Genomic DNA, 15,487 nt, shown 5'->3' on the forward strand with positions numbered 1-15,487 from the left:
TAAGTTATAAATCTTTGCGGGTAATGGGTCTCACGAAACATGAATAACCCTTAAACACGTTATAACATCTAAATTATTTGTGACACTATTTCGTCATCAAACAATAATAGTAGCGGGTCACGGGTCTCACCAAACCCGGATAACCCTTAATAGGTAATATAATTTCATTTATTTATGAAACTCTTTCATAATCAAACCATAATAAAATTTCTCTCCACTACATATTGTTCGTTGCCGATCTATCCTCTCCATCACCAGTTAACTTCTGAATACCACCCACAATCGTCAACCGCCATCCCCTTTTATTCATCAGCCACCATCGTCATCTACATCAGTCTCCCCTTCTTTATTGGATTTCTTCTTAAACGTCGAATAAACATTGATTAAATGGCCACTGGTTCAAATCTGGTCACCCCTTACCACCTCTTTTATTTATGAAACCTATTCGGGTCAACCCGTTTTTATCTTCATCAATCATACCACCACCACCACACCAACTTTGATTCCAGGCCTAGAACGGTTGTTACTCGTGACGGATTACTAACCTACTATGCTATCTTAAATTTAATTTGAGTAGGATACTGTTATAACTTTCAATAAAAAAAATTAATATATTACGTAGGGGGTGTTCAATGTCGGTTTTGATGGTTTTTAAGTCAAACTTGTGAGTCCAACCGTTAGTATCGATTTTTTTCCGTCCAAAACCAAAATTGAACCGCTAAAAATTGAAACTGTGCCATTACTAACGGTATGGTTCCGGTTTGGTAGCACATTTTAAGCTTTAATAATCAATTTAGTTTAAAATGGTCATTAATTTAACTACACCATCAATTCTAACTTAACACTAACAAAATATGATACTTGAGAGAACAATAACATGAAGAATGATCATTTTAACTACGTGAATGGTAAACATTAATGAAATACCTGGTAAGTGAAAATGTGAAATAATAACTATAATAAAGATTACAAAAAATCATACTGCGATTAGGTGAATTTAAAGTTGTAATAGCCAAATTTACTTCTATTTAAAAAGATTTTATTTAATTATATTTTAACTATATCTAATATATATAGCAAAACGTATCTATTACTAAATAAAAAAAGATTAAAATACATTCATCATTTACAGTCTGGTTTCATATGGCCGGATTCTGATATAAACCGCGAATCAAACCGTTAGCTATAAAGTTTGAAAATTTTGAAGCCGACCAAAGTAAAAAAAACAAATGAGAAACCAAACCGATGACAAGTTCAAACGGTTTCAAGGTTTTAAACCGAACTATAAACACTCATAATTGTTAACAAGGAACGCACAAACATTTGTTTAATTTGTTTATACTTATGAATGTGTTGATGAATACCAAAGTAAAAATAAAGAGATAATTATAAACAACTCAACCCTGGTAATCCCGATAAGTCTCATACGTACACATTGAGGTATGAGGAGGATATGTATTTCTTTTATATTCTCTTTTATTTGCAGTAATTAAAGGTTTTTAAGCGAACCTCCCTTTATGAACATAAACAGGAGTGTATGCAGGTAAAAGGGAACGTTTCCAACCAAACTCGTATAAAAGAAAATTTTAGGTTATATATTTATGTTTTTGAAATTGCACCCGTAGGATATTTTGACATCGAACTCATAAAAACCTTTACACCGAACCTTTGGAAGCCTTTTTTTAACATATATATTTTTTTTCACTTATTTCAACCCATGTCTCAAGTAGGACTAGAACCAACTACCATTTGACATACACCTTTGAATTTTTATAATAACTTGTTAAACCTATAACATTGATTTTTTTGCATTTTAATTTGTTTTTTCTCTTTTTATTATGTGGCTCAACCCTACCAACTCAGCAGAACCAGAATGAAAAGCCAAACGCTAGTGACAGACAATCGGCTGTCCTTCAAAAATTTCTGAACCTGAAGAAAAAAAATTATGACGGTGCCACTACACATAAACCTTAATTTTGATGTTCCGAAGTCCTAACTAAAAGGAACCAAATTGCAGCCCCCCTAAAACGATTATGGAGATGTGAGTGAAATGGTCAGTTGGATAATGATAGGTGAACAAAAACTAGGTAGGGGTCAGAAATTGATTGATTATAACTTTTTGGTTAATCATGCAAATTAGTTCATTCCCTTTAATCAGGAAATAGAGTCTCAAGTACTCTAATATGGGACCTTGCTGCATGATTGACAAAATCAAAACCTATCAAATCTCTAGTGGTCATTTATTTTATTTGGAAAAATTCACAAAATGTTTATTCTTCTAAGAGAGATTTTACAAATTTCCTCGTAAATTAAAGTTTTCAAAAATGTCCCATTAATACATGTAACTGACAACGTGTTTACCTCCAAATACGTCTTCATGATTGCGCATTGAATGCGCCAAAAAATGTGTTAGTGATATGAGAGGTGAATTATTTATTATAAACACGTCTTCAGCCCATGTAAGATTTACATATGAATGTTACGGCCTTATAATTGGGTGCAACACCCATATTTCTTATAACACTTATATAATAAGTAGTTGTCTGCTGCGTGCGTTGCGACAAGTCAACCATAGTTGACTAAAAGATTTATGGTTGATTATAGTAACTATTATAAATCCACCCAATGACCAAAAAACAAACAATAAAGTGAAAATATAACCAAACAAAACGCATGACCTTTCAAAATAAAAATTGGATCACAAATTTGGTTTTATCTTTATATTATATGATCCAAAACAACTTGACTCGAACCCATCAAAGTTAAAACTTAGCATAACGATTGACAATGGACCCCACCATTGTTGAAAAATGGTGTACGCCGTCACTACATGTAACATGCAAAGAGGAAGTGGCAGAAACAAAATGGTGTACATCACCATTGGGAGTCCTCCACCAGCTGGTATTATGACCAACATGAGGAAGATAAATCACGTGTCTCAAAGTAAATCATGCATCTACTAATAGAGTTTGATCCCCAATCCCCACAACGGATCCCCCCACCTCTTACCACTTAGGCATTATAAATAAAAAATAGAAAATAAACTTACAATGGAAAGAGTTTATTAAACAATCTCGGACATGTCCCTGCTGAAAACCTAAAGTCCTAAATCTTACCCAACAACCAACAAATCGGGATCTAAACAAAAGGGAGTAAACCCCCAGCCCAACTAGTGACTAACAATTAACAAACTACTAATACTCTTAATGGACTTATAGTCAACCCAATAGGAACAATAATCACTAAATAACCATTTGTTACCAACTTCAATGGTAAGATCCCCGGCCCAAGAATAATCAAAATATAGCCCAATATCCCACCTTTATATTTAGGTTGTCCTCTATGGTGAGGGGCTTCGAAGCCCCTCCACAGTACCACGTTAGCGTCACGTAACCATCGGGGGGCTTCGAAGCCCCTAACCAATACGCCCCGTTGTGGTTTAATGCCAAGTTCAAGAAATAAATCAAATTATTGCAAGAAATAAGAGAAATGAATATGAGTTACTAGTTTTATTTTATGTTTTAAATATTTAAAAATAAATAAAAAAGATGTAAATGCAATAATAAATGAACTCTCTCTCTCCAATTAATACAACTAATATAACTATAATAAATATCTCTAATTAATATATTTAACTAATTTAACTATAATAATTAAAAAGATAAAAACACTACTTTAGTTTTATTTTTTATTTACACATTCTTCATTTTATTCAACATAAATACAATTTATTCATATAATACTATTTCTTTATATTAAAAAAAAATTCCACTCAATATATTAGCATATATCAACGTATTTAAGTTCAATAAATATATAACCTACACAAAGTTAAATAACCTACACTTGTTTTGAGCAATAAAAACGTACAACATACAAAAAGCATATGACTTACATATGTAATTCGACATTAACAATTATATAAACTACACAAAGATACACATACCTTACACATGCGTAGGTCATATGTTTTTCGTATGTAAGCCATATGTTTTCTTATTCTTAGAACAAGTGTAGGTTATATGTTTTTGTGTAGGTTGTATTTTTTTTATTGACATTTAATGCAACAATGTGTAAGACAGTTTTTTGTATTATTCATCACAATGTAACTACGTGTTGATGGTTATTGATAAGTTGAATTTGAAGAAATTGGTTTTGAAAAGAAATTAATGTATGAATAAATTGTATTTGTGTAAGATAAAATTTTCGTGTGTAAGTTATATGTTTTTTGTGTGTAGGTTATATGTTTTCGTGTGCGTGTGTATTTTATTGATGATGAATTTTGTGTGTAGGTTAATTTTTTCGTGTGTAGGTTATATGTTGTCTTATTCTTAGAGCATGTGTAGATTATACGCTTTTGTGTAGGTTGTATGTTTTTTGTTGATATCTAATGCAAACACGTGTAAAATTGTTTTTTGGTATTATTCATCTTAATGTAAGTATGTGTTGATGGATATTAATATATTAAGTTGGAAGAAATTAGTTTTGGATAGAAAGAAATTTTAATGTATGAATAAATTATACTTGTGTAAGATAAAAATTCAAGAAACAAAAAGTAAGTTATAAAAATAAATGAGTTCTTAATATTTTCTAATTATAATAATTTAATTAGTTATATTAATTAAATAAATAAGTATTATGTTTATTAGTTATATTAATTAAAGAAAGAGAATAATTAATAGTTTCTTTATTTAGTTTTAAACATTTAAAACATAAAACAAAACTAGTGGTCCATATTCATTTCTTACGTTTCTTGCAATAATATCATTTCTCTCTTGAACCATCCCCTATATATATATATATACACACACATATATATTTATTTGTGTGTGAGAGGTTGAGAGAGGAAATGAGAGGGGGGCCACACAATTCACTCATCCGCACCGGCCGTTGCTTTGCCTAATCCTTCCGCGCCCTTGGTTGGACCGCGCTCCATGGCGGTGTTCGGCGCTCACTGCGCCCCCAAAATCCCCTCCGTCGCCCCATAGCGACCAATCTTAGTAAAATGGTGGTCAAATGAAGATGACTCAATGTGGTTCTTATTTTAGTTTACAGTCGTGTTGGCCTGCCCACCAATAATCGGCAAACATGTTCTAGACAAAATGTTAGTATGAACACAAGAACTAAGGTGCGACCTGTAAGGCCCTGAACCCGGTGACCCTACTTTAGCGTCGGATTTACTCATAAACACAGTCCTTCAAATCAGAGTTTATTAAAACTTTTCGCGGAATATAAAACATCAATCATTTGTTACAAAACATTAAATCTTTTCTTTGATACCATAACACAAAACTTTATATTTAAAACATCTTTACTTCTTTCTTCAGATGCCAGCCGTTCAATCCATGTCGTGTGTCATCCTCATGCTAACTCTATAATCAGCTCACCTGAGTGCATACTAAAAGTCAGCTACGCTGAGTGAGTTCTAGTTAATCGAACGCCATACAATACATACACATACACACATATCCGTAGATACATATCCATACTTCACTAGTTACCCTTCTGTTCTACATACATACTTGCTACCATACATACATACATATCTACAATCACTAACCTCAGTCTACCGAGAGTACGTTCATAGTTCACCGTCTATACCTGTACTCAAGGTCGTGAACACGTACAAGGTTCGCTGTCCTTACCTATGTTCACCATTTATGGTACGTACAAGGATCACGGTCCTTCCCTATACCATAGTACATCCACAACACGTACAAGGTTCGCAGTCCTTCCCTATGTTGCAACCTAATTCATAGCACGTACGAGGTTCGCAGTCCTCCCATATGCTACAAAATCAGCACGTATAAGGTTCACAGTCCTTTCCTATGCTGAAATACATCCACAACACGTACAAGGTTCGCAGTCCTTCCCTATGTTGCAACCTAATTCATAGCACGTACGAGGTTCGCAGTCCTCCCCTATGCTACAAAATCAGCACGTATAAGGTTCACAGTCCTTTCCTATGCTGAAATACATCCACAACACGTACAAGGTTCGCAGTCCTTCCCTATGTTGCAACCTAATTCATAGCACGTACGAGGTTCGCAGTCCTCCCCTATGCTACAAATACAGCACGTATAAGGTTCACAGTCCTTTCCTATGCTGACGCCTATCTACATTACGTATAAGGTTCGCAGTCCTTATCTACGTTTACATATATCATTTACTTCACGTATAAGGCTCGCAGTCCTTAACTACGCCATCACCAGCCGAGCCTATGTCCGACAGAAGCTAGAGGGATTTGCCATCCTAACTTACTATGTCGAACGTAGAACTCACATGCCATTCGTGTACCTATACACACATACTTACATTATAACATAAGAACACTCTAGGCATTCTTTACCTCATTCATTTAACAACCATACCCCTTGTCGTTACGTGCAATATCCGAAGATCGTTCACGCCCCGACAAGTATTCATTTGAAATATTCATACATCCTCGATATATAATATTCATACCTTTATTTTTAACCTGACAGTACGCGCAATATCCGAAGATCGTTCTCGTACCGACAAACAATCATTCATATCTATCACACATATCACATATGACATACACTTATCACTTAGGATAAATGTATTAACAACACATCGAGTATGCACACAGCCCCGAAAAACATAACAAGGAATGGGGCTAGAAACTCACCTGAACTCTGCTTCTTTCTTCTGATAGCTGTAAATCCCTTCTTTAACTGAGCTCGGCTGACTGTACAAGTTACACGTATCAATACTCGCCTGATCTAATCTGGTGGTCTAGTATTAGCTTACTTTAACTTATCGCTTGATAATTTATTTTCTAATCAAACTTGGCTTTAGGCGAAGTTAACCCTCGGGCGAACTTGGCTTTAGGCGAAGTTAAACCTCAGGCGAACTTAGCTTTAGGCGAAGTTAAACCTCAGGCGAACTTATCACCAGGCGAACTTAAACCTAAGGCGAACTTGTCATCAGGCGAACTTAAGCCTCAGGCGAACTTGTCATCAGGCGAACTTAGCTTGCAGGCGAAGTTCATCGCTTGAAGGCGAAGTTGCCCAGATGAAGGCGAAGTTGCCCAGATGTCCGCTGTTTCGGTTTCTGATCAACATTTCGGGCGATTTTAACACCCTTCTTAAGGTTCAATACCACCCACTACACTTCCCGACCATTTTTGGTCGTTTATACACTAAAAGCTCGGATCTTTAAACTTCCAAGATCAAGAATCATACCTTTTGAGCTTGTTTGGATCTCGTTTATCTTGGTATCACCACTAATCTTTCTCTCTTACCCGGACCTCGCTCGATCCTTCCTTCTATCTCGGCCCGGCCGGCGGCGGTTTTGGGTATGTGTGTGTGGAGTGTGCTTGAATAAAGATAGAATGAAGATATTTTGGGGTGTTAGGGTATTTATATCCCTGAGATCCCATGGACCTAAGGCCCATTCTCATTTAACCCATCCTAATTAATCCAAGTCCACAACCCACATCCATTACCCAACACTAGCCCGACCCATACCAACTCCTATTCTATTATTTATTTCCTGATAACCCGGGTAAACTTTCTCTCTATTATTAAGTAACATAATTAATATTACTTGGAAATTTCGGGATGTTACAAGACCTATCTAATATTATAACAACATTCAAATTCGTTTTTTTCTTGATGGACGTGGAATCTTGTCTGTTTACATAATTATAATATGTAACAAATGAATGGCATATGCTTTATCCCCGTGTTATTAACGTGTGTAATTTATGAACAAACGAGCAATGTCCTATTATATATGATAATTATATGTATTTATGAAGTAAACAATTAGTTCTTCGGTAGCCGTGAGAAAGAGGAATATCGTAGAAGCTAACCTTGTGGAAATCAAAGATTCCATTTGTATGATTCCTTGGTACTTACAATCTAGCTTGCTCCATGAAATAACATAATAGCTTATTTAGATAATGTGTTTTCAATATTATCCCCGTTAATTCAAGTTTCTAATTTTGTCCCTTTGGTATCTCGTCGCCGACGACATGATAGCGAACACCGACGATGCGTTACTGAAACAAATAGGATAACGACACGTGGCCGAAATCTGGCCGGAATAGGTCGTCGACGATGCGTTAGTGGATAACGCATCGCTGCTACCCGACGTTAGCAACATAACACATCGCTGCTACCCTACGTTACGTTAGCAACATAATGCATCGCTGCTACCCTACGTTACGTTAGCAACATAACGCATCGTTGACGATGCGTTTATGTTGCTAACATAGGGTAATGCGTTATCCACAACGCATCGTGGAACCCTTGCCTTAAACATTAACGCATCGCTGCTACCCTATGTTTGTAACATAACGCATCGTCAACCCTATGTTATTTCAACACATCGTCAGTGTTCGCTAACATGTCGCCGGCGACGAGATACCAAAGGGACAAAGTTGGAAACTTGAATTTATGGGGACAAATTTGGAACCACATTCTATATTTAGGCTATTTTGAGAATTTTCCCTTTTATGATTATTTTTTGGACTATTGGTTTATAATACTCTCAACTTTCTCTCGTTGGTAGATAACACTCTCAACTTTCACTTTGTCTTCCACTACTCCCAACTTTCAACCTATTTGTTTCTATCACTCCCCCGTTAAGTTAAAGCTAACGTCGTTAACTGAGACGCTGACGTTGCTTTGTTTATAATATTTTGTTATTTTACTTTGCTAATGTGTCAGCTTACGTGGCGTGCCAACATGGAAATTTTTTTTTTTGTTTTTGTTTTTTCTTTTAGCAAACATCAATTAAAACACAACACTTATTAAGTGGATGGCGGTGACGGACGGTAGGTGGTGGTGATAAAACGCAGTGGTGGTGGTGGACGGTGGTGGTTAATTGGTGGATGATGGTGGTGGAGGTTGGTGGACGATGGTGGTGGCGGACAGTGGTGGTGGTGGCGAAAGGCGGGTGGTGGTGGTTGGTGGACAATGGTGGTGGCGGTCCGACGGACAATGGTGGAAGTTGGTGGATGATGGTGGTGGCGGACAATGGTGGTGGTGGCGAACAGCGGGTGGTGGTGGCGGACAGTGGTGATGGGGGTGGATGGTGGTGGTGGCGAACAGCGGGTGGTGGTGGCGAAGGGTGGGTGGTGGATGGTGGGGGCAGACGGTAGGTGGTGGCAAAAGGCAGTGGTGGACAGTGGGTGGTGGCGGACGATGGTGGTGGTTGGTGGTTGGCTTTGTTTATAATAAGTGTTGTGTTTTAATTGATTTGCTAAAAAAAACAATTTCCATGTTGGCACGCCACGCAAGCTAACACATCAACTGAGTAAAATAACAAAATATTATAAATATAGTCACGTCAGCGTCTCAATTAACGACGTTAGCCTTAACTTAACCGTTGGGGGAGGGGGTGATAAAAACAAATAGGTTGAAAGTTGGGAGTAGTAGGAGACAAAGTGAAAGTTGGAAGTGTTATCTAACAACGAGAGAAAGTTGAAAGTATCATAAACCAATAGACCTTATTTTTTATTTTATCGTAAGTACACTCTTAAATGTGAGGGCGATTGACACCGAAAAAAAAGAACATAGAAAACACTTTTGCATCTCATCCTTTATTACCATACGCGTACACTATATTTTTTTGTGGGAAAACAAATTACAAATCAATTTCTTAATTTTGTTTCTCACTATTCATCTCTAGTATATTTTTACTTAGGTTTATTGAATTTTAATAAGCTCTATCAAATTGTATTGATCGATAATAATTCAAAGTCAGTTTATCACAATGGGCAATCTCAAATTTAAAATAGTTGGCCTTCAATTGCCCCTCGTTAAAATAAACTTAACGACGTAGTATATTTTTTCCGAACTTCATAATAATGTTTTAGAGCTTTTGATCGGAATAAGGATTCGAGTCGATTAATGTAAAACTTAGCTCGAGGTAATTATCCAAAAAATAAAACATTTTTTAGTTAGGTTTTATTAATTCTTTATTCAGTTATGACATAAATGAAATGTGAAATTCTTGAGTAGTCTATTTCCTCTCGAATGATGACTCCTGTAATTCTTAATTAAAGAGAGTACTTTGAAATTCATTAGGAATTTAGTATATGTACTGTTTCATTCAATCTTTAAGGTCCCGACTTCACCTCGACGGTTAGGCCACAATGCCCTTAAAGTCTATATGCGATAGATAGACTCTTCTATGGGATGTAAACAAAACATTTACAATATGGGATTCAAACATCCAAATCAATTCGATGACACATTTGCGATGCAGCCACAGTGTATATGTTGAAAACTTGAAGATCATGACAAAAAGTGTCGAAAACAATGAACGTAGAAAGGGTGAATTGGGAAAACAAAATATTATACATACATAGGTACGTCACCATTTGCGACATTATTATAGTTTGTTTCTCTCTGTCTTTTAATATTTTATAAGAATTATATATCTACTTGAGACTGTGGGTTGAACCATTTGTGTATTCTTGTTAGAAAAATACAAAGACCGATGTCTATTTTAATATAATGATTTTAACGAGCATGTTAATGGCATTTAGCCTTTTACTAGTTTTTTTTATATAACGTACAGTACATTGTCGTAAATCTTAATGTTTATGTTATTGTTTAGTCTTTTATATGATTTCAACGAGGAGGTAGTAATAGTACCTTTGAACGAGTAACTCTTAACTTTGTGTCTCACCATCATTCTTGTGATGATGACAGTCTCAGGCTGCTCTAGAGCCGGTGGGTGCCTAACAATATTTAATTGGGAACGGCCCCGAGAATTTAAATACCTTGATCGATCAAGCTGAAATTAATAAAAGGCCCGTAAGCCACGAGTAACGAAATATATAAGTTCATTTTCAAGATGACGAATAACGTTATAACAATAAGTATAACAAAAATGTGTAGTACTAAAATCTCATGAGCGAGCTTGGAATTCAATCGGGCGTATGTGTTTGTTTATTTTTTTTAGTTTTTGATTTTAGTTTAGGCTCAATAGCTTAAATGGATTACGTACGGATAAAAAGCATTTGTGGCCCAATATATTTAAGATTATCAAGATCCATACCTACTTTATAAAAAAAATTATAATAAATATATAAAAATATATATCTATAAAAACATTTTGGCCAACAAAATAGGGGCCTCGGCTGTTGTCCGGCTCGCACTACCCTATGGCCGACGACCTTGCTAGCGTCCCACTCCTTTTAAGGTTGTTCACGAACCAGATCAGGGCAAGCTCGAAGCTTGGGCTTGTTTTGAAATTAAGCTAAAAAACTGAGCTAAGGCATGACTCGATTTAAACCGATTAACCATTATTATACACGAGTTGAAACTTGCAAATAATAATAAAAAAAGGATATATATAGCGTTGAGTTGTCGTCGTGACTGATGAAATATAAGTTTTGATATATATATATATGTGTGTTTGTGTGTTTTATGTTTATACTGAATATTAAGAAAAGCAAAAGCAAAAAAGAAATTCATTTTTAGCTATACCATAGCTAAAAGGTTTCATTTTGGCAACTAGATTTCCACCACCCCGCACACTCTACATCGACAACATGTGGTTTTGTTTGGTTAAAAAACTGAGAAAAACAATAAAGACAACTTATCATTTCTACATGCTTGTTTAGTTAGATACCACTTGTTGTTAGGGCTGTTCACGAACCGAACCGAACCGAACGCGGGCATGCTCATATTTGGTTTGGTTTGAAAGCGAGCCGAACCGAGCGGATTGAATTTAAATAAACGAGCGATATCTTTATGCTTGAACTTGGTTTGGTTTTGAAACCGAGCGGCTTGGTTCGGTTTGGTTTTGCTTGATTTCGTACAAAGTTTCCAATTTTAAATTTCTAAAACTTTAAAATATCATTAATTCAAGACTTTCAATTCTAAATTGTCTAAACTTTCACCTTTAAAATGTATAAAATACACAGTTAACAACAAAACATATATAAAACGAGTGGCTATGGTTTAAATTTGAACTTTGGATTCAACACAAAAAGAGGGATATTTTAAAAACTTAAAAAAAATAGTACACTTTTATATCTATACATAAAGTTTATATATAAAACTAATAGATAAAAAATAATTCGAGCGAAATGAACCGAACCAAACCAAGCAAGGCTTTGCTCGTGCTTGGATTGCTTTTAAACCGAACCGATCCGAACGGCTCACTTCCAAACCAAGCCGAAATCGAACGAGCATTTTTCGAGCATTTTTCGAGCGAGCGACGAGCAGTTTGGACAGCCCTACTTGTTGTAGCTATATAGATCAGTGATCACATGCTAAAATTCTTGTAGTGTTCGTTCTTGCTTAGGTAATAGGTTGTCAAATGCCGATCAGAAATCCAGATATTATGGCAATAATTATATATCTAGGTTCCTTAAAAGTAACAGAAAATGCCAATGTCTAAATAATGAGGGTCATATTGGAATTATTTTTTGTTGTTTTGTTAGTTATGTAAATTTGAATTTATTGTCTTTTAGTAAAATAGATCCCAACACTAAAGATACCTTCCCATTACAATTAGTGTATATTCTAACCCCTTTATAAACCCTAGCTATCACAATATTACCCATATCCTCAGACCAAGTAGAAAGCAAGTCTAACCTCTTTAATTACCACCCTCCAATGGCTTCTTTGATCTCAATATCCTCAGCAAAAAACTATGGTTTTTCATCTAGCATGGCAACCTCAAGAGATACTAGGGTTTTGTCCATCTTTGGGAAACCTATGGTTTCTACAAAAAAAACTCAAACCACCATTATGAATGTGGCCACCAATAAGCCAGAGATAGCGCAAACTCCGTTTCAAAATGAAGTCGCAGATGAGCGGAAGCTAGTGGCATGGACTAGTGTCCGGCAAGAACGGTGGGAAGGCGAGCTTGTCGTCAATGGAGAAATACCTAAATGGCTGGTATGATAGTACTATATATAAAATTATATATATTATCATCTCTATCTTATGTTTTATCGTTTCATCAACATATCAATACCATGGTATAATATTTATAGCTAAAAACAATGGGAAACTGTCCAAATTACACTTGAAAACAAGGACAAAATGTTTAAGTGTGCTTTTGTATCTATTTTCAGTTGATTATTAATAACCATCCGCTTTTGTTTTTTGTATGAACCTTAACACTTAATGTGGAGTTAGTTAAAAGGATGAGGTCATGTAATCAACACTCCCCTATAAATTTTAGGGCTATACATAATTTTTATTACACCCTATTTAAAATGGAAATTAAGTAGCTTAACGTCACATACCAACTATTTACGGGAAATTGGCTAGCATTCGGACACCAGACAGAGCATCTATGATTGCTCCGTGACGTTAATCTAATAATCCTGGTACTTGAACGGACTAACTATTTACAAGACAGATTGGCCAGTCTTCGGACACCAGACAAGAGCATCTATGATTGCACCGTGACATTGATCTAATAGTCCTGGTACTAGAACACATTAAAATAAGCATCTAACTGTGTGCTGACTGTGCCCTAATATTTTCTTACAGAATGGAACATACTTAAGAAATGGACCCGGGTTATGGCATCTCGGCGACTACAACTTCCGCCACCTCTTCGACGGCTACGCCACACTCGTCCGCCTCGGCTTCGACAACGGCAAACTCACAATGGGTCACCGGCAAATCGAATCCAACGCCTACAAAGCCGCGAAAAACAGCAACAAGCTTTGCTACCGTGAATTCTCCGAAGTCCCTAAACACGACAACTTTCTAGCATACATTGGCGACCTCGCAAACTTATTCTCCGGTGCATCGTTGACAGATAATGCCAACACGGGCGTGGTCAAGCTAGCCGATGGCCGTGTGGTTTGTTTAACAGAAACCATCAAAGGGTCGATTGTTATCGACCCGAATACGTTGGATACTTTAGAGAAGTTTGAGTATGATGATTCATGGGGTGGGTTGATTCATTCGGCTCATCCTATAGTTACTGGCTCGGAGTTTATAACGTTGTTGCCGGATTTAATAAACCCTGGGTACATGGTGGTGAGGATGGAACCTGGGACGAATGAGAGGAAGGTGATCGGTCGGGTTGATTGTAGAGGTGGGCCGTCTCCCGGGTGGGTGCATTCGTTTCCAGTGACCGAGCATTATGTGATTGTGCCGGAGATGCCGTTGAGGTATTGTGCTCAGAATTTGTTGAAGGCGGAACCGACACCGTTGTATAAGTTTAGATGGTATCCGGAGTCTAAAGGGTTTATGCATGTTATGTGCAAAGCTAGTGGCAAGATTGTAAGTTTAACTATGTGATTCATTATTAATATATTTGTGTGTTTGAATTTAATTAGGGTTAGTTTTATAAACTAAAAGGTTTGATATATTAATTATTTGAAGGTGGCAAGTGTTGAAGTTCCTTTGTTTGTGACATTTCATTTCATCAATGCGTATGAAGAAAAGGATGAAGACGGGAGGATCACCGGAGTTATTGCGGATTGCTGTGAGCATTATGCGGATACCACTATTCTCGACAATCTTCGGCTTCAAAATCTCCGGTCATGGTCTGGAGAAGATGTCCTACCAGATGCAAGGTATGTAACACAACTATATATTGCATGTTTGTAGGTCTCTAAACGAGATCTAACAACAAGTTCTTAATCTCACTTACTAGCTAGTGGAAATCACTGGTAAGCAATCGAGATCTCGTTTGCTTGTGTCCAGTTGTTTAAAGTATGAGTCCGCTAGCTATATATTAAATTAACTGCAAATCCAATAAAAACGAACACTATTATGATTTTCGGTCGCTTTTTCATGGAATGTAAAGAAACTCGTGTATTATTTCGATTTGTAGAGTTGGACGCTTTAGGATACCACTCGATGGCAGCGATAAAGGTGAACTATTTGCAGCATTGAATCCAGATGAACATGGAAGAGGGATGGATATGTGTAGCATCAACCCTAACTTCTTAGGGAAACAATATCGCTATGCGTATGCTTGTGGTGCTCAACGACCTTGTAACTTCCCTAACACCCTCACCAAGGTAAAACTTTAATAACTATATTGGCTTCAACTTATTACATACATTAATGTCAATTTAACGGTATACAGATAGACTTGGTTGACGGAAAGGCGAAAAACTGGCATGACGAGGGTGCTGTCCCCTCCGAACCATATTTTGTGGCTCGACCTGGTGCAACGGAGGAAGATGATGGTTAGTTTGTAGTAACCGTGTTTTGATTAAAAATATATAGCAATAACAATAGTGATAACATTATTTGCTTTGTATTCGTTTACAATTGGTATGCTATGTGTTCGTGTTGATTGTTCATGTATATTTATACAGGAGTTGTGATATCTATGATAAGTGATAAAAATGGAGAAGGATACGCGTTGGTCTTAGACGGAAAAACATTTGAAGAAATCGCAAGAGCAAAATTTCCATACGGACTTCCATATGGACTTCACGGATGTTGGGTTCCTAAGAATTAGACCAAAGATTTCGAAAAATCAACCGAAAATGTTGAGGATTGCTTGTACGTGT

The 15,487-nt window shown here is 36.4% G+C and overlaps 1 protein-coding gene across 1 annotated transcript; it reads left to right on the forward strand.

Annotated features, from left to right (window-relative positions):
- Positions 1-12,575: 12,575 nt before the first annotated feature.
- Positions 12,576-15,475, forward strand: LOC143556648 (carotenoid cleavage dioxygenase 8 homolog B, chloroplastic-like). The gene is made up of 6 exons (XM_077045919.1): positions 12,576-12,893; positions 13,497-14,240; positions 14,343-14,536; positions 14,797-14,986; positions 15,055-15,157; positions 15,290-15,475. The coding sequence occupies exons 1-6, from the start codon at positions 12,609-12,611 to the stop codon at positions 15,433-15,435; spliced, it is 1,662 nt and encodes a 553-aa protein (XP_076902034.1). The 5' UTR covers positions 12,576-12,608; the 3' UTR covers positions 15,436-15,475.
- The last annotated feature ends 12 nt before the right edge of the window (positions 15,476-15,487 follow it).

This window comes from Bidens hawaiensis, unplaced genomic scaffold, assembly GCF_021521415.1.
Source record: "Bidens hawaiensis isolate Kalapana, Puna unplaced genomic scaffold, B.hawaiensis_p1.1 tig00018666_1, whole genome shotgun sequence".
NCBI lineage: Eukaryota > Viridiplantae > Streptophyta > Magnoliopsida > Asterales > Asteraceae > Bidens > Bidens hawaiensis.

Excerpts from the sequence above, each read along its gene's own strand:
- LOC143556648 (XM_077045919.1), top strand. The coding sequence starts at position 12,609 with ATGGCTTCTTTGATCTCAATATCCTCAGCAAAAAACTATGGTTTTTCA. Across the intron at positions 14,537-14,796 it reads GATGTCCTACCAGATGCAAG|AGTTGGACGCTTTAGGATAC; the intron begins GTATGTAACACA and ends TTCGATTTGTAG. Across the intron at positions 14,987-15,054 it reads TCCCTAACACCCTCACCAAG|ATAGACTTGGTTGACGGAAA; the intron begins GTAAAACTTTAA and ends AACGGTATACAG.